Source organism: Theobroma umbraticum, unplaced genomic scaffold, assembly GCF_002168275.2.
Source record: "Theobroma umbraticum cultivar Fairchild unplaced genomic scaffold, ASM216827v3 scaffold_56.0, whole genome shotgun sequence".
Taxonomy (NCBI): Eukaryota; Viridiplantae; Streptophyta; class Magnoliopsida; order Malvales; family Malvaceae; genus Theobroma; species Theobroma umbraticum.
This window is the reverse complement of record NW_018397256.1, coordinates 4391850-4415346: the sequence shown is the minus strand read 5'-3', so window position 1 is coordinate 4415346 and position 23497 is coordinate 4391850. Positions and strand designations below refer to the sequence as shown.

Here is a 23497-nt window from a genome sequence, read left to right as displayed (position 1 = left end):
TTTAAAACACTCATTTATCTTATCACTCTGATAGAGTTTTACTAGTATTAGACTCTTGTTTAGGGATTTATCCAGAACTCTATTTGTTTTTGAGATTATCCGTGTTGAGATTATCCGTGTTGAGATGCTGCCAAGTGCTCCTTGAGCAGTTGCTCTTTTTGTAATTGTTCAGAACAGGCTCTTCTTATGATAGCTTCCATGCCAACAGGAGTCTTCAAATCTCAACGTTGAAGACTCCCCACGGCATTCCAGCTCATCATTAATAAAAACCATCTTTCAAAAAAAAAAAAAACAAGGTTTTTTCTTCAACCTAGTCCATCACAGTTCCTATGTCTTATGCATATATACTAAGACTTATTCTCATCCAATTTGCAACCTTTTCTGAGTTTTAATTCTAGTTGATATTCTGGTGTTGTTCTTTTCAGTTACATCCACACATAGTTCACTATGGCAAAGTAGATTCTGCTACAAATTCCTTGAAATTTTCTCTATCAAGCCCTTGCAGTGTTGGAGAACAATGCTGCCTTAGTTATGGAAGGTTCTCTGGTTCCCATCTAGTTACCTTTTATGGCTTCTTACCACAAGGAGACAACCCTTATGATGTGATTCCATTGGGTAATTTTCTTGCCTCTAGCTCTTTACAGCCCCTACATATGTTGGGTACATTTGGGGCTCTATTTTCAGTTAGGTTAATATATGTTCTTTTATGGATTTCAAATATTTTCACACACTCTTTCACACCTGTGCAAACTTACAACCCCAAGTATTTCTTATTTTGCAAGCATCTACTGTATTCCCTGAATAATGTATTAAGCCTTCTTTTGGTGCAGATTTTGATGTTGACTCCACTGACGATTGCCCCTTGTCAAACTGGACCACCCACATGGTCCGGGGAACCTGGCTGTCAAACAATCAAAGTATCTTCTATTATGGCTTACCATCTCCTTTATTAGACTTTCTACGAAGAGCTCGGAGCCCTATGCCATTAACTAAGACCCTTGTAATTTCCTTCCCATTCTTCTGTGTTTTGTGTACCCCTTTGCCTGAGTGTGTTTGTTATACTAAAGTTTTATTGTCTTATGCGATTATCTTAAACTTTGATAACCAGTTTAATGTTTTTGACTTATCCATTAATCACAAAATGTTGACATATTTCAGTTCTTTGTATTCTTTTCTTTTCTTGTCCTTCTCCACAGATTGAAGCAAACTTGGAAGTTGATAAACAAGTTCTTGAAGATCTACAGTCCACATTCAATGACATGCTGGAAAATTTAGGTGACACAGATTTGGTTGATAGGTAAAGAAATCTCAAGCAAGCATTTATGAATGCTTTACAGCTGAATACAGTTTTCTTTGAAGAAAATTACAAGTTATAATATTGGGGATTTTCTGTCTTATTCATGCAGAAAAAATGCCAGTTGGGATGTGAAGTTGGCATTGGAATTTAAAGAGATGCAGAGGAGGATTTTCTCCTCGATTACAACTTCATGTTCAACAGGTGTTCAGCTGGTGGAATATGAACTGTCCAAGTGCAAGGCTGAGGATAAGGACAAGGTATTGGCCAGATGAGCTGGCCGTTGCTTCAGTGCCTACAGCTGATCTCTACAATGTATTCATCATAAAGCCTATCATGATGCTGATTGTTGAATGTTGCTTTTGTGGCGCACGGTCATCAGTATGACAACTTTTTATTTTTTATTTTTACAAAATCTTGTTAATAGCCGCACCCACAAGGTCAATGACCTGTCAGCATCTGACACCGTCATTGAATTTTGATATTATAAGCAGCATGAAACCATGGACTTTGACATGAATAATGGGTATAATTTTATTATCAATGGTATTACGAGAGTTTCTATGTTATCACAAATACATGTTGATTGTCCTGGATGATATATATAAGCTGATTGTTGGGATGGAACAAGAGAATAAAGGCATAATAGCCTTGAGAAAAGCATGGTGCACATTGCTGTTACTTGTTTGGTCAATTACTGTTTTAACCACTTGCGAAAGTGGGATGAAGAAAGGGTTTATATTGGGACAAGATTTGTGGATGCCAAAATTTGACTTGTGGCATTGGTGGCTTTGTTCTACTCCAAAATAGTAAGAGCACTGGACCCTATAATTTTGCCTTTTAGCCCACAAAGAATCCTTACTCCAAGTTTGATTCCTTTGTTTTTTCACCTTTCATTTTCTTAGGCACCATACTAAAGCAATATCGTATCTTCAAGTCATCGGTGCCTATAAACGGCTGTTGGCTATCAAGATCCCAACAATATCAGTAATGGAGCACGAATCTGATGCAACTTCAACGTGGAAAATCTGAAAGTGCAAGGAGCAGGAGTTATTTATTGTGGCCCGTGGATTCTGAGGAATAAAGTAACATTACTTGTTGTTTTTGGCAGTAGGAGAGTGTAGGGTAATGACATGATCGTGCAATATTTGCATGTAAAAATTATAAATGCAGGGGCTGTCCCAAAGGGAAGCACATCAATTTAAGACTAGTGTTTATGGTTCCAAGTTAAAATTTAGATAGTGTAACCTCAACTCCTCCACCATATCTCACATTTATTTCTTTCTTTCACCAAGCAAGAGAAATAAAACTCATCCCTCCTCCATGTGTGTTTTTCACTCTGTCTCTTTCTTTTCTCATTCATTCTACCAACCCCACCACTAATTCAATGTATCTAAACCTTTATTAATCTTTTCAGCAATTAATTGACTGATATTCTATGGCTACCAAATTTGGTGCGAATTGTTTAATGCAAATGAGCGTACTTGAGTAAAATATGATGCTAATTAAATTAAGAACAGAGAAGCAAAAAAGAAAAAAAAAGGGAGTGGTAGCAATGGCAATGGGTAGTTGAAGTGGAGGTTATGCGAGGTGTGACTATGATGATGTTTACTTATTTCCTTCCGCAATCATTTATTAATGTAAACTTCCCGCCCAACAATCCCCTTCACGTTTTCCTAATATTCCGCACCCAATATAATTAACTTATCATTTGCACTTATTTATATTAGCACTATGTTACATATAGGATAAGCTTTTGTTTAGGCATGTGTAAAGCCATTTGCATTATTTTTAAACCAAAGAGATTATTCATTATTATTCTATATACAAGAGGTGGATTAGTTCCTTCTAAATTAAACCATGAAATTTCAAAGTATTTTTAAATTTGGATCCTTCATAATTATATTATATTAGTATCTAATTAAGATTTAAGTCGATTTGCATTTTGATTGTTTTAGATTCTATTTGGATTGACATCAAATTTGGACGGGTTTTTAATAGGGCAAGGTTTACCGATTCTACTATACATTAAAAACTCAAAACTAAAAGTTATAATTGATTGATTCTTTTGTTATTTATTTTTTATTTATATTATTTTTAAAACTTTTAAACTAAACATAAGGAGGTAGTATTGAATTATTAACTTAACATATAATACAATTTAACCGTTTGTAGATTTTTTAAACTCCACTATAAGAGCGTAAAATAATATTTTGTTTAATATATTTACTTCTTTCTATATAAATATTTGGATTAAAATATTAAAAATTTTATATATTTTTTAAAATTTGTAAATAAATTATTATACTTTTATTATATTCAATTGAATCTTTAAACATTATTTTGATTTAATTAAATTTTTATTTTTTATGAAAAGTTCTTAAAATTTATTATTTTTACCACGTTTTCTGTGCCACATAAGCATTGAAAATTCATGCTAAGTTGACAGAAAAGCGTCTAAAGAGCTCTTAGTTTAGTATAAAAGATTTTTTGTATTTTAACCAGAATTTTTCCAGTTAAATGCATTTTTTTCATGAGAAGAAATATGAAAAAGAAAAAGAACATATAAAAGCACTATTAATAAAACTTTAATTAATATATGTAGACCCTAATTAATTAATAATTGATAAAAAATAGTAAATTAATGAAGTGCTTGAAAGGACCTACTTAAATCTGGCCTATCATACAAAATGCACTGCCTGTAGCGAATGGGGCAGCCCACCTCACCGCTTTTGTCGTTTGTCTTTTTATCTCTAACCCACCAACCGACGTCTTCCTTCTTTTTTCATTTTTCTTTCTTTTTTATTTAGAGCTATCATTCGCTTCTGATTTTTCTAAAATTATATTAAATCAACCATTAAATTGAAAACACGTCCACTGTAATGTTTAGTGAATTTGACGTGGAGAACTTTCATTGGATGACTATGGAATAAAAGTTGGGTAATATCAACAGCAGATAGAAACTCTTGTTTTTGGTGCCAAACACCGAGTTAGGGACAATTACGAAACAAAACAGAAAAACAAAGAAGAAAGGGGAAGGAGGCAAAGGAGAAGAGAAGAGAATCATAAAAATCCCTTCTACGTCTCTTCTCTCTCTCCTTCTTTTGCCTTTCTGTTTTCTTTCTCCCTCTTCCTTCTTTGCTTATTCTTAGCAAAGAAGAGAAGGGAAGTGAAAAAGAAAGAAAACCCATTCATATTGCAAATCTCTCAATCCTACTTATAATTTATAATTTTATTTTGTTTCTAAGCTTTTGAAGGGTGGAGAAGATGATGGTTGCAAACAGTTTTGATTTATGGCAAAAAGATGCCTTCTTTTCTGCAGCAGAAGAGGTTCAAGAATCTGCTGATATGTACGTTTTTATTTTATTTTTTTCCCTTTCCTGGGTTTCACCTTTTGGATTCAAATTTCTTTTCTGGGTTTTGGCTGTTTTTTTTTTTTTTCAAATGATTGTCTTCATTAACGGTGGGTTGGTTGGTGATATGGGAATTTTTTTTGTTTGAAGTGGTTGTGCGTTTTAAATGTTTGGTTTAAAACTAGAATCTTCATTAGATTGTATGCTTGATTCTTGGTTTTTAAGGCTTTTTGGGGTTATTTTTGGGTTAGATTTCTAGTTAAGTGGTGTACCTCCTAAATTTTTACAGTTTTTGGATGTGGCCTGTGGGCATGTTTTGATGTAAATGCTGAATATGCTTATTTACTGTCTATGGCTTGCATTATTGTTTTGGGACATTTTTTCTGACCAGTTACTCTAGAATTTGTTATTTTTCTTATTAGTGACTTTCTTAACCCCCTTTTTTTTTAGCCTCTTTTAATCCTGATGAAGTAGAAAAGAAAGAAGATAATGTATTTTGATTGTTGAAACCGAAAATAAAAATGATTAATGGTTTCATCTTCCCTGTTTTATTTTAAGTTTTAGTAAATAGGAATTAGGAAGATTATATGGATGTACTCTGCAACTTTGATGAAATGCTGGCCTATGAAAGTTATCTTCTGAAAGAAGGAAAGAAGCCAATTTTCTGAGCTTTTGTAATGCTTAATATTATTAATCAACCACGTAATAAGTGTATATAAGAATTTCAGCTTCAAACAGTCTTGAAAATAAATATTAGATAAAGATCTTTTACAAGTTAAATCTGTGGTTTTTTTAGATAATAAAGTATGTTCATGGATTCTGTTTTACAGAATGGAATCAGCTTACAGAATGTGGATCAAAGAGAGGAGAGAAGGGTTACAAACAGCAGAATCTGCTGAACTCTGTAGAGAACTGCAAACTGCTTTAGGTACTGCTAAATGGCAGGTATGCTACTTTTTCCTTTCCTTTTTTTTTCCTTTGGTGAATCTGAATTTTGAATACTTATTTTTTATTTTTTGCTCCTTACTTGCACTTATCACAGTTAGGACATTGGCGTTTGCCAGATACCATTACTTTTTATCCATTTCTAGGAAATTTGAAGAAAAGTAATTTTATTTCAGTTTTAATTTTGTATCTTTAACTTGCTCCAGTTTGTTCAATTCAAATCTAGTGTTTTACAGGCTCAGAGAGTAGATTTTATGCTTTCCCAGGTCTCAACAAATATTGAAACTGACATTAAGCATTCTCAAATTCTTTCCCTCACCTTTACATGTATGTTCTTCTCAAATGTAGAACAGAGAAATCACATTTTTTTTTCCCATTCCGTCGCTTTACTCAACCAATTGCTCATGCTAATAGTTACTCTGTGTTAAATTGTGCATGTAAATTCAGTTGGAAGAGTTTGAGAGAGCTATAAGGCTGAGCCATGGACATCGTTGTGATGATATTACAGCGACTAGGCACAGACAATTTATTGCTGCCATTGAGATTCAGATTTGCCATGTAGAAGATGCATTAAAGGAAGCATTTATTGAGGAGGGAAAGCAACCCCTTAGGTGGGTAAATCTGGATGAAGAAGAACGTGATGATTTAGCCATGTTCCTTTCTGGAACCTCTCCAAGCTTGCAACCGTCAGCGAAAAACACTCTTTTGGAGAATTGTCATGGAGGAATGGATTCAAATTCTAATTTTAATTCTACTTGCAATGGAAATATTTGTGAAGTGAATGTTTTTAAAGATTCTGGTAATGATGCTGAGTGTGTCATTCATGTCGAAGATGAGGAAAGTTCTGGAAGGACAGATGAGGTAAGTTGTGGACAAGATAGAACAACTGGTACAAGGAGAACATGGAGTTCACCAAATTTTGGTGCATTGAAAATTGTAATTGCTGATAAATATGAAGATAGAAGCCAGATCAGCTCAGGCATTGAGGCCACACCTAAAGAAAAAGGATCCAAGCCTCTCTTCCATAAGCAAAGGTGCGGGGAACTTCCTCTGGCAAAGGGTGCATTTAGTTTATTCAATCAGGTAAGAATCAGGGAAGGGGCATCCTTTACATACTTTATTTGTTCTTTATACTCATTTATACTATGTTATGTTTCTTATATAATCAACATCTTGAGCACAAATGTTAGTTAAGTTCTCAAGGAATCTAATAAAGTTTATGTATTGCAGCGTTTTGGCTGGGTTGGTGGGTTACAGAGACAATTGCAAAGTCCAGTGCACCTGCAGTTTAGTTGTTCACTGCAACTTACACTTGCTCTAATGATTGCTATTTTTCTAATTGGTGAGCCCTTTCTCTATTTGAATATGGGGCTTTAATTACTAAGTAATCAAGGAATTTGCACTAATTGAAATGGCATGATTTTGTTTGTCTATAAAGTAACTGTTTATCTCTAAATCACTCTGTGGTTTTCCTGATAGATGCTTTGTTTTTTTTTTTTTTTTTTTAAATACCAATGCAAGAACAACCATTAAAATTTTTTGAAGAGAACATATCTTCTATGGCAGGCATGCGTTTCTTTTTCCTTTTCTTAATGGGCATTGAAAGCTTCTTTCCTTTCAATTTGGCCCTGCTACATGTAAGAAACCTTAGGTTGATCAATTGGATATCTATTTTGTTGATCTTGGTTGTTAGCTTGTCATTTTACACAAGTATGAACTAATAACTCAGAGCACTCTCTTAAGATGCCAAGTATTTAGTTTTTCATGCTTTTAGCACACTCACAAATCTAAGGTTCTAGTTTAGTAATATTTGCAGACAAATTTGCATTTTAAGCAACAAACTACTTGGTATAGTTTATATATATGTTATGCATAAAGTCAAGTTGAATTTTGTGGATGTTATTTTGGTCCATTATAGTATCACTATCATTGAGCTGCAGGGATCAGAAATTACTTAACATGATTGGTTCTATATCTTGTGTTTGGCTTCTATTTGTAATCTGGCATTTTAATCCAGATAATTTTTTTAATGATCAACAATGCCTTTTGGACTATGTTTAGGATCAAGAGTAGCTTATATGCCTTGAAAGTTTCACCAATACTCATTGTAAATTTCATAGGAGCATTTGAAATTTGTCAATTGTCCTAATGAGATAAAAGATAACATTAATTGATGATTTTGTGCTGCTGAGTGATTCTTTTTTATGTTCTTTTTTTTTAATAATGTACTGCAGTGCCTTTTGTTCTTTATTCAAGTTGACAGCAAGTGGCTGCTAAGTGATCTTGGTCAAGACAAGAGGTAATGCCTCAGAATACGGCAACTCATTTTTTATTATACTCAGTGTAGCAACTCATTTGTTATTATACTCAGAACAGCAACTCATATTTCTTTAGGTGCAGTGTAGTCCTAGATACTGGATATAAGCCATTTGCCACAATTCAGAACAGCTTTTATCTGTAAATAACTGACAGTGCAACATGCCACTCGGTGCTGGAAGAAAAGCATCAATCAAACACAAAATAAATTTTCAATTGCACCCTTTTAGGCATCATATTTGAGGTTGGGGAACTTTTTGTTGGGTGTGGCGGGGGTGAGGTTTCTAGTTCAAAGTCCTGGTTAATTTTTAATTTGTTTTTTTTTTCTTCCTTCAGGTGCTGGAGCTATTTCCTCAGGCTTGGGAATCCCCTATCGGGTGAAGGTTGTGATTCTGAATCTTTTCCCAGTAGTTTTCAAGATCTTGGAGCCGGTGAAACTTCCTCTCCCAATGTCAGAGCTAGGTTAGACGAAAAGTTGGTGTCATTCTAGACTTCCTTGCCACACAAGCTGTAAACGCATTGATAGTCTTTAAATATATATATATATATATATATATATATGCTTGCAAGAGTATTTGTTAGCGCAGACAGTCCCATTCCTATGTGAGCTAAGCTCAACATAGTTGAAAATTATGACACGAAGGGTTGTCAATTGTAGCAATGTGAGGGGCTTACCCTGCCCTTTGCAAACGATGCGTTGCCCCTACATTTACTTGGAATTAATTAATATTGAAAAGCTCGTTTCAGTTGTCATTGCTCATGATTTACTGAAATATATTTGGCGGTGTTACATATATCAATTCACCAACTTTTTTTGAAAAATTTTCAAACGTCCGTTGAGCCAAGTTATGAAATCATTATCATGACACCCTCAAGTCATGAAATAATTGTCATGACACCCCCTCGTGCAGCACAACCAAGAAATGACTAAGAGAGACGTCATGTTAAGTGTTATGTGTCAATTTTGTATAGGATCATGATAAGGTAGAATTGTTTAAGAGATTTAAGGTTTTTGTACTCTCAAGGGAAATATTCTTTTTCAAACATTATAATGATATTTGGTGGAGTATTTAAAAATTCTTGTTAAGCTTTTAGGGGAAGACTCTTTAAGGAAAATATGTCCCCATCCCATGCCTTGTAACGACTCGTAGTAATATACTTGAAAAATCTTGTTAATTTTTTATAAGGGGTGAACATTTGACAGATTATTGAGTTGTCTCACTGGTAAAGGTATGTTTATAGTTAATCATCTAAGATTACCTCTATGACTAGATAATGACGCATCTTGATCCCTTTGTACTTTTCTTGATATTAATATAACATTTTCTTTATGTGATTCTAGTGGTTGCATATATGACATTCGTTATATCTTATGTTTCAATGTTGCATTTTCTTAAATTAATTTGTGGCTATTATTAATGTTTGCTCAATTATAATCAAGTTATTGGTTGTCTTGTGTGGAAACGTCCATCCAAGTGCTGCATGGACTATTGCATCTTTAAGCGAAGGAGCATAGTTTGTGACGGTTGGTATCATAGCACATGCGAGATGTGCTAAGTGAAAAAGCAAACATGGTGACCACATGAAGTGCACTAGAGGACCATCAGAGAATTGATGAGTTAGAGGCCGTAGTAGTCGCAATAAAAATTCATATGGTCTCGCATGAGTGAATCGATATAATTTAAACAGTCTACTGGGAACTGTTCGATATAATAAATACTTTGAGTGATGAGATTAGCGATGCATTAAACATTCTCCAAGTTGAGTTTGGAGAATTAAAAGTTCATGTAAATCTCTTGATTATTGCTGCAAGTAATACCATTGTAAATTTACGAGATTGAGGGAAAAGGGCTAAAACGTCAAAGCCCAAGCGAGCCAAAGGGGTTAAGGATGCAAAGGAGCTGGAGAACTTCTTTTTTTGACATTGAATAGTACATTCGAGTTGTGCACACAAAGTTGGAGGAAGACAAGGTGCCGATGGCCATAATGTATCTTGTTTGGGAAGTTATGGTGGTGTTCCAAATTTGTCTATGTTGAGTGCCACATCACCACTTGGACAGACCTTAAGTGAGAATTAAAGTATCAATTTTTTCTTGAAAATGTAGAGTACATGGCTCATCGAGAGTTGTGAGATTTGACTCAAACTAGGTTAGTATGGGAATTTATGATAAATTTCTCTACCTTAATGCTAGATATTAGGAACATGACCAAGAAAGATAAGTTATTCTATTTTCTCAAGGTCTAAAATCATGGGTACGGACAGAAATGTAGCAACAAAAGGTGCAGGGTGTGACTACAGCAATGGTGGGTAGTGAACTTCAATTGAGGAATTTGAAGAGGAGCTGGTGCAAATTGGTTCAATTCAATTCATGAATGCCTTACAAGCGTAACTAGAAAAGATGAAGAAAGAGCCTTAACAAGGTTTCTTATATGTGGATGTGTTGTTGAATGATAAAAGAACTAAAGCCATACTCAATATGGGGGCTTCGATACCTTCATCACCTCGAGAGAGTGTTACATTTCATTCCGAAAGGATCATGATCGGCACATGGACCCACATGATTATGGCCCACTAGTCCCAAGCAAGCCTAAATCCACAAATGCATGGGTTAGTCATCCATCACATTCACAAGCATAAATTCATCCATAATCAAAATATGCAATAATTCATCAAGATCACTTCTTTATGGAACTTCTCAACATAAAGTGTGATTTTTTGTCATATATCATGTAAATTTCATAAATCATGGGAAAATAGAGACATTCTCAATCCATTTTCACAATACTCACATGCCAGAAATTTTTTTAAGTCAACCAAAATCACTATCTCAACTAATATCTCATACCCACACTAGTCCAAAGGCCAGAGTAATTAAGAGAAATGTTCAAAACATTGAAAAGACTTGTCCCCCTTTGTAGAAAATTACTACATAGTTGGATATTTACTTGTACATAATAGTTTTGAAAACCATTTCCAAAACATTTTCTCATCTACAACCCATTTTTATTTATGGAGAACATGCTCATTAATACTCCATCAAATCATTCAACCATGCTTTCAACTTTACATACTAAAATAGTTTCGAAAGTGGTGTATCCACTTACCTCGAAAAGTTAATCTCTATAACCAAGCATAAATCTATTGCAACAATTCCTTTGGAGTTTTGATCGATCTTAAGCATTAAAAAATTCTTATAATCAATAATCAGTCTAAGAATCGAGTTCTAAGCATTCTAAGCTCTTTCGAATCTATTTGGATTCTTCTAAAACTAATTTTCCAATGTAAGTTCACTGTTCTACAAATACCCACGTGCAGAAAATTCATAAGACCATAATCCTTATCTTACGTGAGCTTTAATGCTTAGGATAAAATACAAAACATTGGATCTTAGCAATCAATAGAAAAATTTGGGCACCAAAACAACATTTTCCATTATGGAAATCCAAGATTTAATGTTTTCAAAGTTTGAAAATACCTTTTTTCTCATAAAAACCTAAAACCAAGCTCAAAATCATAAAAAATGGTGATTTGGGCCAAAATTGAGTTGAAATAGCTTAAAAGTTGGGGTTTTACCTTACAAATGTAGCTAAGAGCTACAAACCCTTGAAAAATGTGGTATATTTATAAGTTAGGGTATCAAAATATATTTTTATCTCTTTTATTTTTCTAAAATGGATGAAATGGATTAATATATTTAGCCATTTTATCGATACATTTGGCCATTATATATGGAAAAATTATATCGATGCATTAGGAACATGTATCAATACATGACCATATGCATTGATACATTATGAACATGTATCGATACATTTGAAACAGAGTGCAATTTCTGAGACAAATTACATATAAAACCTGTTTGGCTTTTTTACATTAAATACTATTTAAATAAATATTCTCATTTTTACTTCTTTCCTTTTTACTCTCATTTATTTAAGATATTTAAAGTAAATAAGTAAACAACCCTACATTTGAATTCAATAAAAATATGAAAAAAATCAAAATCCAAAAGAATCAAAATTTAAATTGCGGTTTCAAGAACAAAATCGAAAAAATTTGATTGAAATTAAATTTGCGGCTTTCATTTACCATAGCAAACGTACTCCAAAATTATGAAAAGAATTATTTTTGGTCATTTAAATACCAAGGGATTCATTCTACAATATTTTATTTTCAAAATATTATTTTTCAAAAATCACATATTTTAACCTTTTCCAAATTTAAAAAAATTTCCACTTCTAAAGTAACAGACAACCAAAGTGTCAATGAGTTCTTTTAAAGGTTAAAACTAAGTTTGATATTCAAAACATGTATTCTATATGCTTAGCTAAGGATTTCCTAGCTTATCATCATATATCCAAAGTGGGATTTCACATTCTACCCTTTCATGAAAATTAGTCTTTGAATTTAAATAGCATACTAACTTTTGCTAAATAGATGTGGGCATTTCATGCACAAGCCATTCTCAGCTTCCTAAGTTACCTCCTCGCTTAAATAGTTACACTATTGCACCTTAACCCAAGCTACCTCCTTAGAGCATAACTTCCTTATTTGCTTATCCAAAATAGCTACTGGTATCTCCTCATAGCTCAAATAATTTTTTAACTACAAAGACTCATGCTGAATCACATGGGAGGGATTTGGTTGATACTTTCGTAGTATCGAAACATGAAACATATAATCGATAAGCCACCGCGCCAACCCTTTTAAGAATCTTAAATGGCACAATATACCTTGGGCTCATCTTGCCTTTCTTGCTAAACCTTATAACACCCTTGGTTGGCGAAACCCTCAAGAATATATGATCACTAATCTTGAACTCCAATTCTTGACATCTATGGTCAACATATGACTTTTGACACCTTTATGTCGATAATATTCTTTCTTTAATCAATTGTATCTTATCGATAGTCTCTTGAACTATTTCCGATCTGAGAAAATTTTTTTTCACCAACCTCAAACCAATATATAGGTGATCTACATCTCCGTCTGTACAAAGCCTCATAAAGCACCATCTGAATACTAAATTACAAACTATTGTTGTAAGCAAACCCAACCAATGGCAAGTGTCAATCCCAAGCAACTCTAAAGTTTACAACACAAACTCTCAACATATCCTCTAGTATCTGAATAGTCTTCCCAAATTGCCCATATATCTGTGGGTGGAAAGTAGTGTTGAAATTCAACTTTGTTCCCAAAGCCTCTTGAACTTTCCCCTAATATTAACTAGTAAATTATGTGTCCCAATTTGACATTATAGTGACTAGGACTCTGTGCAATCACACTATCTCATCAATATATAGCCTAGTATATTGTGTCACCCCATAAATGGTCTTTACTAGTAGAAAATGTGAAAACTTAGTCAACCTATCTACTATCACCCAAATAGAGTCACACTTTTTTCTTGTTCGGGTTAGTACAGTCACAAAATCCATAAAGATATGTTCCCACTTCCACTCGAGAATAGGTAAAGGCTATAATAATCCAATAGGGCTTTGATGCTCTGCCTTAACCTGTTGGCATACTAAACACTTGGACACATACTTGGCCACATCTTTCTTAAGACCTTCCCACTAGTACATTTCCCTTAAGTCATGGTAGATTTTAGTGGTGCTTACATAAACAACATATGCTACCACGTAGGCCTCTTGTAGAATCTCTTGTCTTAAATCATCAATATCTGATACAAACACTCTAGATCCATATGTAAGTAATCTATTAATGCATCTAGTGAACACTTAACTTTTCTTCCTATAAGGATTCTCTAAAGCTTTTACCACAAAATCATCATTGTCTTGGACTTCCTTGATACGATCTATCAATATCGGTTTCACTTTAACATGGGCAAACAAAGCCTTAGTATCAGCAACCTCAAATCAAAAGCCCATATTGCTAAACTCATGCATACCTTGCTAAACTCATGCATACCTTACACTAATGATCTCCTCTCAACTAAGATGTGGGCTAAACTCTCCATAGATTTTTGACTTAAAGCATTCACCACTACATTGGCTTTGCCAAAATGATTCAATATGGTGCAATCATAATCCTTAAGCAACTCCATCCATTGACATTGCCTAAGATGGAGATCCCTTTGCTTAATGATGTACTCGAGACTTTTGTGATCCGTATAAATCTCACAAGTCTCACCATACAGCTAGTGCCTCCAAATCTTTTGGGCAAAAACTATGGCTACCATTTCCAAATCATGTGTAGGGTAATTCTGCTCATGTAATCACATCACTATGTTGCATCAAAACACACCCAAGTTTTACTTGTGATGCATCGCAATAAACCGTGTAACCCTTTGTACCACAAGGTAAGCTCAACACGGGGGCTGTGGTAAGACAAGACTTGAGCTTCTCAAAGCTCTCTTCACATGCATCAAATTATATGATCTTAACACCTTTTTGTGTCAACCTATTCATAGGAGCAACGATTTTGGAAAAATTCTTAACAAACCTCTCATAATATTTAGCCAATCCTAAGAAACTCCATATCTTAATGATGAAATAGGCCTTGGCCATTTCTCCACGGACTTAATCTTTATTGTGTTTACCATCACAACATCCTTAGATACTATGTGACCTAAGAAACCAACACTTTCAACCTAAAATTCACATTTGGAGAAATTGGCATACAATTGATGCTCCTTAAAAGTCTACAGCACAATCCTCAAGTGTTGCTCATGTTCCTTTTGACTCTTTAAGTATACTAAGATATCATCAATGAATATGACCGCAAACTTATCTAAGTATGGTTTAAACACTTTATTTACCATATCTATTAAAGCTACAACGGCATTAGTCAAGACAAATTACATAACCAAAAACTCATAATGACCTTACCTTGTGTGAAAAGTAATCTTGGTTATGTCGACACTTCTAATCCTCAACTGGTGGTACCCCGATTGCAGATCAATCTTAGGAAAACACTTGGTCCTTTGAAACTAATTGAACAAGTCATCAATACGTGGGAGAACGTACTTGTTCTTGATGGTTACTTTGCTCAACTGCCTGTAGTCGATACAAAGTCTCATTGATCCATCTTTTTCTTCATAAACAATACTAGTGCACCCCATGGTGAGACACAAAGGCATATGAAACCCTTATCCAACAAATCCTCTAATTGGTCTTTAAGCTCCTTAAGTTTTATTAGTGCAATCCGGTATGGTGGGATAGATATTGGATTGGTGTCATATACCAAGTCAATACAAAACTCTATTTCCCTTTTTAAAGGTAATCTAGGTAGCTCCTACAAGAACACATCAACATACTCTCCTACAATTAGCACATCTGTCATGTTACCCATATCTGTCTCGATGACCAAAACTATTGCAAAAAACCCTCGACATCCAAGTTTCATGAATCTACTAGTGGTCATGACTGACACCACACTACTCAAGGCCATACTACGATTTCTTTGAATATAGAATGGCGTTCCTCCAAGGTACTGAAACTTTACCTTTTTATGGTGACAAATCACATTAGCATAATTGGTCAATAACTAATCTATCCCAAGAATCACACCAAACTCTAGCATATCCATCAACCTTAAATTGGCTTCAATGTCCTCCTTAACTCGAATGACACAAGCTCTATATTCATACCTCACCATAAACACCTCTTTCAAGGGTGTAGAAACTATTAAACTTTGTTCCCTCTTGGAGTACTTTATATCCGACTTAGATTCAAAGTATGGGCCAACAAATAAATGGATAGCACCAGGATCACATAACACACGTGCATCAATAAAACATATAGATAGAATACTTGAGACAATTGAATTGGATGCTTATGCATCTTATGGGGTCAATGCATAAACTTTGACCTGTCCTCAACTAGCTGTACCTTGAGCTTCAGATCCAGATTCTTTACCTTGATTAGTGTTATCAATAACCTTACCCCTAGCTCCTCTAGCGTCTCTAATTGGTTATGTGACAATAAGAGCAAGTGTTTATAGCTAGTTGAGTAAGTTTCTTTAATTTTTGACCCTTTAAACAGTTTATTTTCACATGTATAAGCAAACCATAACCAATAACAAGATAGGGTACATTTTCAATATTGACCTAAGTGCTTCTTATGCAAGTAGAGCACAATGAAGGGGATTGATGATTTTGCCCTAAACTCTACTATCTGGGTGGCCTACCATATTTCTTATCATGTTTATTATCACCACTACTAGAACTATTCTCCTAGGGGGAAGATTGAGTATCTTTAAGTTATCCTATGGAAGAAGATCCCTTACTAACTTCAGAATCTCTATAACTCTTAATCTTGGGCTTTTTAGACTTATCTCAAGTTGCTCTAGTCTCAGCAGTCCTCATCTTTATCTTTTGAGCATAGTCCACGATTGAGGCATTATAGTTAGACTCTCAAGAAGCCATTCCTTTAAACAAAGGCTTTATTAATCCATCCATAAATCTTTTAATTTTTATCTCCTCTGTGGAGACAAGATATGGTGCATATCAAGCTAGTTAAGTAAACTTAAATCATACTCTGCCATTGTCATCCTTAAAGTTTGCACCAAAGACTCAAACTCTCAGGCTCTAGCATGTCATGTACTAAGGGCAAAAGGTGATTTAGGAATGCAGTACTGAACTCATCCAAAGTAAGTGGAGCAGCACCTGTTGGTCTACCCTTGTGTAAAAATGCATACCACTCCTAAGCCACATCTTCTAATCGAAATCTAGCTAATTCCATAGCTTTAGTACTGCAACATCTTGTAGCAACATAGATCTTGTCTATAACACTAAAAATGCTTAGGGTTTGTGAAACCCATAGTTTTCGTTACTTGGATAAATTGGAGAATTAACTTAGTGAGCTTAGAAAAAGCAAAGATAACCCAAAAAACCTTGATTTCATCCCTGAGAATTCATAATTATAGATCATGGAGGTTATCAAAAGGAATTAGGATGGAATTAGGCTTAAAAAGAGACAATTTTTACAAGTCTGGAGCTAAAAAGTCGACCACAATGCATAGAGGGTCAACCCTAAGAAGTAAAAATAGGGGAAGTGAAAGCATTCTGGTCTAGGGTTTACCCTAGACCTTTTGTAGTTGACCCTAGAGTGCCCAGATAGCTTAAATAGGCTTAAAAGCCCTAAAATATGACTCACTTTTTTATTTCATTTCTTTTTATTCTTCCACCCATTTTCTCTCAAACTTCACACGTTTCAAGACCCATTAAATCTCATCATCAAACCTTGGATTCTAAGTGTTAAGGGTAAGGATTTTTACTCCCAAATTTAGTTTTTCTGATTTGATATTCTCTTTCTAAAAACTTTTTCTAGGTTTTCAAGATCTGGCTAGATCTCTTCACTAGAAGCTCACCAAGGAGGAAATATATGCAAAGTAAGTTGTTTACTTAATGGCTAAGAGGTTTGGATGAAAGATTAATGGAAGTTATTGGAAATAAGTGAAGATTAAATAGAGTTAAAAATGGGTATTCAATATATTCCAAAATTATCATAGGTTTTTTAAAATATTAATGATTTAACATCATTTTTAGGTGTTATTGAAGTGGTTTGAGTTCTTAAAGTAGTTAAGCTTCAGAAAAATGGTCTTACAAGGAAAAGGCATGCTTTAAGAAGTGGGTAAATAAGGCATTTTTATTTATTTTGATATAATAAAGCATGCCTATTCTACAACTTCACATCAAAATGTATTTGATGAACTTTATGATGTGGATAACGGTTTCAAGTTTGTTTTATGAAATCTATGTATACTATGTAAATATGTTATTATGTATTTAGTTTTGAGCATGGGAACAAACCTTTCAAATGTTTGATGCCTCAAAAATTGATATTTTTCTATGGTTATTTGGATGATTGATGACTTGACTGAGTTTTTGTTTTGATCTTTGGTTTTGTTTCAAACTCTTTTGATTAATGATTGGTTGCCAATGAACTTTGGATACTTGACTTCATTTTGTTTCAAACCTTTTGATCTTTGGATGGTGAATGAATTCACTTTTTTGTTTAGAAGCATAATACCAAAATGTTTTACTAGAGCCTACTTGAGTTATGGACCTATAGTTAGTGATAGTACCCACTAGCCATTGTGCACAATGCTTAGCTTTGATTGCATAACTAACGGTATCTTACCCCTATGATTTGGTTTCATTTGGTGGTTGATACAATCCTACCTCTTTTAATATACGGTGGATGACTACCATGTATCTGACCACGTTGGAGCTATGGCACACTTTCATTTGATTGTCCATGCTATCTAGTGTTTCATAGTCTATTTGAAATGGTATTTGACACTATGGAATTGGGATTCAATTTTTGTTTCAATTTTATACTTTGAAATTGATATTATTTCGACTTTGAAGTTTGGATTTGGTATTTGTTTAGACTTTGGTCTTTGGATTTAGCCTTTGGATTCGACAATTGTTTCAACATTGGTGCTTGAATTTGCTACTTGTTTTGATTCTGGCATCTGGATTTGGTATTCATCTTGACCTTGATCTTTGGATTGGATATTTGTCCTGACTTTGGTGTTTAGACTTGATTTATTCAATTAAGCATGAATTATGTTATTTTTAAAATTCAATAGTTTTCTTTAAGGGTTTTCTAAAAGTATAATCATTATTTCAATGTTGAAACTAAACCTTTGTTTTCTTCAAAATCTCCTACGAAAGCTTTTAAACTGAATATGTATAAATTGTTTTTTTAGAAATACTTGAATGTTTTACAAACTATTATTCTCATTTAAAAGCTTATGAATGGGTTTTCGATAAAACCTTACAAAATCATTTTAAATGAGTTTGTATCCATCGAGACTGTGATTTGAGATCTCTTGGATAATTGACCATACTTGACACATATAACTCACACCTCGAGTTGTTTGATTTTGCTCGAGATTCAATTCCCAAACTTTTTCGATGTTTGTTATGGTTGAAAGGCAAACTTTGATATTGTTTGAAATAGATTACTTGTTTAAGTTTTAAAAGTATCTTTAATAAACACTCTCTCATTTCACTTGTTCCCCCGCCCTGTATATGCTTACATTGTTATTAATAACTCACACATTTAAAATGAATTTGTTTTTACAGATTAGTACTGGCTTAGCTTATTGTTCTTTGAGAAATGCCAATACTTTAGTCAATCTTAGGTGAGTGAGCATATGACATTCAATAGGTGTTAGCCTTTTTGTTTCTGAGTCGTACTCCACTAGTCCTATTTGGTTTGGTCATCTATGTTGGACTATTATGGATAAGACTATGTTCATGTCTTATATTAATGACTTGTATTTGCAATATGCCATTGAATGGCTACAATTATATTTGCCATAAGATAACCTATACTTGTTGTTTTGATATGTGTTACTTTTGCATTTTGAGCATGTGCAGACTAATATCACATATTCCTATGTGATATAATATGTTCATGCACGTTTGACATACGATTCCATGGTGATGAGTCCCATAAGGTAATTTCGAGTATTTGATTTATTTGTTCATCTTAAGCTTGCATGGGTTAAGAAGGTTACTCCCATCGATACCCTTGTGCCGTTCATGGTCCTCGAATTTGGGTTGTGACAAAGTTGGTGTCAGACCCCTAGGTTTGTCTAAGCCCTAAGCATTTTGTTTTGAGTCAGCGAAGAACTACATTCAAAAATTCAAATAGATGGTTGATCATTATACTATTTCCTTCATTCAACTTGACAAACATTTAATTAAGCTTTAAAGCAAAATGGTTTCACTCTCTAAAAATCAGCAGAAATTGTCCCAAAATTAAAAATTCTGTATGACCAACTCAAAAGGTCATAGTTTTGACTTAAGCTTTAACTCGTTGCATTGCACAACATTTGCATAAATTCTATTTTATGCTAATATGATTGTATTGCAAATAATCTTTTATACTTCTTTTAATTAATGAAATATCTCCTTTGATTATATTACTCCGTGTTAATATTCCTTTGTGTTGGTTGATGGTTGATCAAACTTACTCATTGTTAATGTCTCTATGTTTTATCCTTAAATGTTATTTGCTAATTATACTTGTGCTATTAATGCTCTATTTCTCTATGAATTTTTCTTTCCATTGTTCCTACACTTTATTTTTTATTCCTTTTTGATATAACAAAAAGGAGGAGAAATATTATGAGTAAATTTGCACTTAACTTTTCATTCATAATGGTTGGATTTTTAAAACTGATTTCAAAAGTGCTTTCAAACTTAATTGAAGAATCACCTTTGAACCTAGTTGTAAAAGAACCGACACCTTAAAATAGAAAAATCTATTCTCTAAAGATAGAAGGCTAAAAACTTTGTGAAGAACCAACTCTCAACAACAAAGAATTGATTCTATAGATGTGATAGAATTTGGCAAGTTGGGTAGAATGCATAAAAAATGATTTAAATTTCACTCCAACGGGCAAAAATCACAGAAGCTATAATTATTCATCTTGAGGACATTAAAGAAAAAAGAGAAAAGGAGTTTGAAAGATGTTAAATGATCCTTGAAGAAAAAAAGAGTGAAAAAACAATAAAAAAATCTATGAGCAGAAAGTTCTTATTTTTAGGCAAGCAAAAAGTCTAAAGATCACATTTTTATTCTTCAACTGATCCTTCTTGAGCTTAAACCTTCTTTGATCATCCATATATTTGTAAAAGCTCTCACCTTTCTGAACCTACACTTCTCTATCAATCTTTCTAGATGTTTTAAGGTGGTGATTCGCTAGAATCCACTGTTTTATTGGTTATACCTCCAAGTAAAAGATAGAAAGGGTTTGCCATATCCTTTAAAAAGCTTCATGTGTAAAGGTTGTGCTTAAACCTGAAAAAAGTAGTGCCTTGGTAGAGGTTACACTTGATCCTACAAAAGGCATGTTGTAAAGGTTAAGCCTAATCTTGCAAAAGGCATGTTGTAAAGGTTACGCATGACCCTGCTAAAAAGGCAAGCTAATAGTGGATTCAAACTCCTTGTCCTATCAAGGGAGAGGACGTAGGCATTGGTAGGCTGAACCTTTGTAAAAATCTTACTAAGTACCTTTTATTTTTCTGTTCTTTACTCATTCAGCTTTTACTTTATTTTGTTGCTTCATTTTTTCATATTTTAACTGATTTTTGAAAAAGGGAGAATTTTTATTCAATAACCAATTCACTACCCTCTCTTGGTAGTTTTACTTTGAGGTTATCTTTCTGACAATACTTTTAGTTTTAGAAAAATCGTAATCGATACGTTATGAACATATATCGATACATTTGCATCAAAAAACCTTTTTGGGCTAAATTTATCAATATAATATAAACATGTATTGATACATTTGAGACAAAATGTAGTTTCTGAGACAGATTGTCTATAAAAGCCTACTAAACTTATTTACATTCTCATTTTTACTTCATTCCTTTTTACTTTCCATTTACTTGAGATATTTATTGTAAAAAAGCAAACACCTCCCATTTGGATTCAATAAAAATATAAACAAATCAAAGTCTTAAAAAATTAAAATTAAAATTTTGGTTTCAAGAAAAAAAAAAGTTCAATTGAAATTAATTTACGACTCCCATGTACTATAGCAAATGTACTCAAAAATTATGAAAATATAATTTTTGATCATCTAAATATCAAGGGAATTATTATCGTTATTTTTTATTCTCAAAAGATTATTTTATAAAAATCACATATTTTGACCTTTTCTAAATTTAGAAAAAATTCTACTTCAATAGTGACAATCAACCAAGGTGACAATGAATTGTTTTAAAGGTTAAAACTAAGTTTGATGTTCAAAATATGAAATCTATATGCTCACCTAAGAGTTTCTTAATATATCTTCTTACTTAAGGTGGGATTTCATAGTATCGACACTTAAAGGTAAAGTATCGATGCCTCATTCATGACATGCATATCAAAGTATCGATACTAACCCATAGGTCTTGATACCTTTGTTAGAAAAAAGTCAAAGTTTAAGAGTCAACTTTAGAAGTATCAATACTTAGATAAAAAGTATCGATACATTTCAAACAAAGCGCATTATGTACCGAAAGTATTAATACCTCAGAGAGAAGTATTAATACCTAAGAAGCCCAAGGGACAAAGTATCGATAACTCATATCAAACAAGTGTAAAAAAGACACAATAATGGCTATTTTGAGTACAAAAGAGATAAAATAGCTTCTAAGGTTCCCTGAGTATAATTACAAGTTTTCAACTTGATTTGATAGAAAAGAAGGCATAGAAAACATTCTTTGAGAAGAGAACTAAGAATCAACCTTGAAATCCTTAAATTCTCTCTCTCACCTTTATAGCGTATCTTTGTATCACACTTAGTGCTTTGACTTTCAATATTTCTTCTGATATTCCGTGTACTTTGTACTCATTATTGTTATCAGCCTTTAAGAGGCATTTGAGCTTTCCTTTCATCATCTTTGCATTGAGTTGCAAAGGTTCTTCCTTAACCTTCAAAAGGAATTATTTATGAAGGGTTATACCTTACCCAAGTGAAAAGATTGAGGGATTAAGTCTAAGCCTTAAAAAAACTATTGTGAGGGTTATTCTTTATCCTTGAAAAAGTATTTTAAATAGTGGATTCTAAACTCTTTAGTGATCTAAAGGAAAGGACATAGACAAAAAGGCCGAACCTCTATAAACCAAGTGTGTCAAGCTATTCTGTCTTCATCTATATTTATTTTTGTAAAGCAAATTCTTTGAAAAATATTTTTCCTTCTTACAAAAGCTTTTAAAGACAAAATATCTTCATTAAGGCAAGGTTTTTGACTATTAAACTCACAAAAGTTTTTAAACCTTGAATTCAACCCCTTTTTAAAGTTATTCCATTTGAGTTAACATTCTAGCATCTTTAACTTTGAAAGATGTATACTATGTTCCAGAAGTTAGGAAAAATTAAGTATGTGGAAGTCAATTGCATAAGTTTGGTTTCAAGCTTATATTTAAGGGAGATGAATTCATTTTATCGAAAGGGAAAATATTTGTTGGAAAAGGTTACATGTGTAAGGTAATGTTCAACTAAATATTATTAATATTAATAAGAATAAGACTGTTGTTTTTGCTTATATGATTCAATCTTCTTATTTATGGCATTGTAGATTAGGCTATTTAAATTATAAAAGATAGGATTATATGTATAAAATGGACTTAATTCCGTAATTTAATCAAAATATTGATAAATGCAGTACATGCATCCTAACAAAAATAACTAGAAATCCTTTTCCTAAAGTTAAAAGAAATACTAAATTACTTGAACTAATACATAATGATGTTTGTGATATGCATAGTACATTTATTTTAGCTAGAAAGAAATATTTAGTCTCATCTATAATGATTTTTCTAGATATTGCTATATGTATTTGCTGCATTCTAAAGATGAAGTACTTGATAAATTTAAGATTTATAAATCAGAAGTTGAATTACATTGTGAGTCTCTTATCAAGTGTTGAAGATTGGACGGATGTGGAGAATATTATATTCCAAGATATTTTGGCCCCATTGGGATAGTCGATCAAAATTTCAACACTTTACATACCACAACATAAGGGTGTGGTAGAAAGGAAAAATAGGGTATTGACCAAAATGGTAAATGATATATTATCATATTCAGGTCTTGGAAAAGGTTTTTGGGAAA

At 33.2% G+C, this 23497-nt stretch overlaps 2 protein-coding genes across 10 annotated transcripts in view; both read left to right on the top strand.

Annotated features, from left to right (window-relative positions):
- Window positions 1–1894, top strand: part of LOC110410829 (SET domain-containing protein) — an 8676-nt gene extending 6782 nt beyond the window's left edge. For all 6 annotated transcript variants that reach the window (XM_021420715.2, XM_021420711.2, XM_021420712.2 and 3 more), the window contains 4 exons: window positions 426–615; window positions 831–1000; window positions 1197–1297; window positions 1407–1894. In XM_021420715.2, the coding sequence (XP_021276390.1) occupies window positions 426–615; window positions 831–1000; window positions 1197–1297; window positions 1407–1569 (624 nt within the window). In that variant the 3' untranslated portion in view covers window positions 1570–1894. The remainder of the gene's footprint in view (window positions 1–425; window positions 616–830; window positions 1001–1196; window positions 1298–1406) is intronic.
- Window positions 1895–4279: 2385 nt separating this feature from the next.
- LOC110411491 (uncharacterized) lies at window positions 4280–8668 on the top strand. Of its 4 annotated transcripts, none has more exons than XR_002444778.2 (7): window positions 4282–4644; window positions 5478–5592; window positions 6040–6675; window positions 6823–6934; window positions 7827–7891; window positions 7993–8152; window positions 8245–8382. XR_002444778.2 is itself a non-coding variant. In XM_021421671.2 (6 exons), exons 1-5 carry the CDS (start codon window positions 4562–4564, stop codon window positions 7850–7852), a joined length of 972 nt encoding a protein of 323 aa, XP_021277346.1. In that variant the 5' UTR covers window positions 4283–4561; the 3' UTR covers window positions 7853–7891; window positions 8245–8383. The 4 variants fall into 4 exon arrangements, 2 of the variants coding, with proteins under 2 accessions (XP_021277344.1, XP_021277346.1); XR_002444777.2 differs by having other exon boundaries at window positions 7987–8152; XM_021421671.2 differs by lacking the exon at window positions 7993–8152 and having other exon boundaries at window positions 4283–4644; window positions 8245–8383.
- The last annotated feature ends 14829 nt before the right edge of the window (window positions 8669–23497 follow it).

What these genes read in the sequence shown, in the direction of transcription:
- LOC110411491 (XM_021421669.2), top strand. Translation starts at nt 4,562, where the DNA reads ATGATGGTTGCAAACAGTTTTGATTTATGGCAAAAAGATGCCTTCTTT. An exon ending in GTTCAAGAATCTGCTGATAT is followed by an intron (nt 4,645 to 5,477) that starts GTACGTTTTTAT and finishes TCTGTTTTACAG; the next exon opens with AATGGAATCAGCTTACAGAA. An exon ending in CATTTAGTTTATTCAATCAG is followed by an intron (nt 6,676 to 6,822) that starts GTAAGAATCAGG and finishes TATGTATTGCAG; the next exon opens with CGTTTTGGCTGGGTTGGTGG.